Source organism: Monopterus albus, unplaced genomic scaffold, assembly GCF_001952655.1.
Source record: "Monopterus albus unplaced genomic scaffold, M_albus_1.0 scaffold31.1, whole genome shotgun sequence".
NCBI lineage: Eukaryota > Metazoa > Chordata > Actinopteri > Synbranchiformes > Synbranchidae > Monopterus > Monopterus albus.
In genome coordinates, this window is record NW_018127911.1 from 83,559 (window position 1) to 85,812 (window position 2,254).

At 36.0% G+C, this 2,254-nt stretch overlaps 1 protein-coding gene across 1 annotated transcript in view; it reads right to left on the bottom strand.

Annotated features, from left to right (window-relative positions):
* Positions 1-759: 759 nt before the first annotated feature.
* Positions 760-2,254, bottom strand: part of jak3 (Janus kinase 3 (a protein tyrosine kinase, leukocyte)) — a 34,564-nt gene continuing 33,069 nt past the window's right edge. Inside the window, exons 26-27 of the mRNA XM_020596636.1 lie at positions 2,104-2,217; positions 760-1,784 (exon numbers count right to left, since the gene is read on the bottom strand). Of these exons, the coding sequence (XP_020452292.1) occupies positions 1,665-1,784; positions 2,104-2,217 (234 nt within the window). The 3' untranslated portion in view covers positions 760-1,664. The remainder of the gene's footprint in view (positions 1,785-2,103; positions 2,218-2,254) is intronic.

The following is a 2,254-nucleotide window of genomic DNA, read 5'->3' on the forward strand; positions in this document are numbered from 1 at the left end:
AAGGATCAGATAATTAGCACTCTTAGGTACAGTTGTTTTTGGCGACTTGTTTTAATTTTAGTTTTAGTCTAGTCTTTGTGTGAAGCTGTCATTTTAGTTTTTATTAGTTTTAGTCACGTTCATACTCTTTTTAGTCTAGTCAAGCTTCAGTCAACTAAATGTCTGAGCATTTGTCTTATTTTAATCGGAATTATCCATGACTATTTTCATCTAGTTTTAGTCAATGAAAATTGTATTTTAGCCTCTTTTAATATTGCAAGTTTATTTAACCCAGTCAATATAGTATAAGTACCTAGTAGTGTAGACGAAACCAAAATGTTCTTTTAGCCAAACCTACATTTTGTCTCGTTTTGGTCAACGAAAATGAAGACACATTTTGGCATAGTTTTTATTTTGTAAACCACATTTAGTCTCGTTTTTTTCGTCAACAATATTGCATTATACATTTAATTATAGTCATCGTCACATGACCAGCATTTACGTTGCATCTCGTCTCATTTACATCACATGATAAAGGTTCGTTGATGACGATATGTAGCTTTTGCACAGCAGTGGAGCAAAGTGACAATACTCATGGTGTATTAAGAAAGGAAAGGTGACAGTGGTGCGGTGGTAGAGCAGTCGTCTCCCAACCAGAAGGTTGAAGATTCGAATCTCGGTACCAGCAGTCCACATGGCAAAGTGTCCTTGGGCAAGACACTGAACCCCCCCGATGGTTAGAGCTGTCGGTTGAGGTGGCGCCGCAGATGGCTGCCATCGGTTCTGTACCGGAAACAAATTCCTTGTGTGTAACATACTTGGCCAATAAAGGTGATTATCTTTATTAAATAAAGGTCGGACTACTTGAATAGAAAAGTGAAAACTTGAAGTTCCTCATTCACATTAGAACATATTGTTTTAATTGGTATTTCAAACATGGAAAAAGTAAATAAGAGTACAAAACAAAAAACATCTTCACTGTAATATTAACAGTATAAATGCAGAAAGGCAAAATATAAGATGCAAATTTCATTTTTTGCCATACATTTCTTAAACAAAGCTTGATCCTTTTTCAGTTTCTGTAATTCTTTGGAGCCCTTATTAAAAACAAAGTTTTAGATAAGAAAATATTAGCAGGAAGACTTACAGCGTGGTTAGGGACAGTCTTTATTTTTATCACTCTTGCTGTGTATTTTGTAAATGTCACACCTTCTAATGGTCCAAGCATGTACTGTAGTCACAACTGAGGTGACATACAAGTAACTTCTATTTTTCTGCCATTAGTATTTTGTGGTCACACACTAAATGCTATTTTAAAAAGTGTACTGGCTAACAAACACTGTTTAATTAACAGCTATCAACAAGCCTGCTCTTGCATAAGCAATATGACTTCTCATGTTTATGCAACAGTGGAGTTCATGGCAATCTTTCTTCACCTCATTTGTGAATGTGCCTGTTATATATCTGGGAAAACAACATAAAGTGAGCTTCACCTGAGTGTTTAAGGAGCGGCCTGCAAATGCTCATATTGTATTATCTGTCAATAAAAAGTCAGTACGTGAATGCCTACATAACTGAATGTTGTTCAGTGTTGTGTACTGTGATACTGAATTTCCACTGGTAAAGTGAATAAAACTGAATCATTTCAGACTGAGTTCAGCTGCAAGGTGTAACAAGGCTCCCTGTCAGCCTTTAGGGTTCTCTCTCTCATCCTGCATGATCACTTCAATTTGGTTTCCCAGGCTGGAGAAACACGGCCGCTCATCGAAGTTGTACGCCCAGCACTGCTTCATCAAACTGTACACCTGGTGTTACAATGAAAACAATTTTACTGGAACTGTTCATATTTGTATTATAGATTATGAAGGTAAGATGTTTTTTTATGACCAATATTGACACAAAAGTCATTGCAAAAGATAACCAATGTTTTCGAAAGTGTTGCGCATTGTCCTTATTTTAAGGAACATACATTGTCACTCATTCCTGATGCAATTATGCTACCAGTGGTTTCATTTATATAACATCACATTTAGGAATATGCAAATATAGAAAAGTGACAAATGATTTTTTTATAATCAACATTAAAGTCTTCTGGCTACTGTATTGAACCAAGAATGAACATACCTTGGGTGGGCAGTGTGGAGGAGGCAGCAACCTCCAGTTACTTTTTAGAATATTTGTCAGATGCACTGAAATGGATGGACCCTGCACATTGTGTCCAATCTCCTGTATATATAGCTGAAAAGTGATTAAAACATTTTAAAGGGAAAACAAA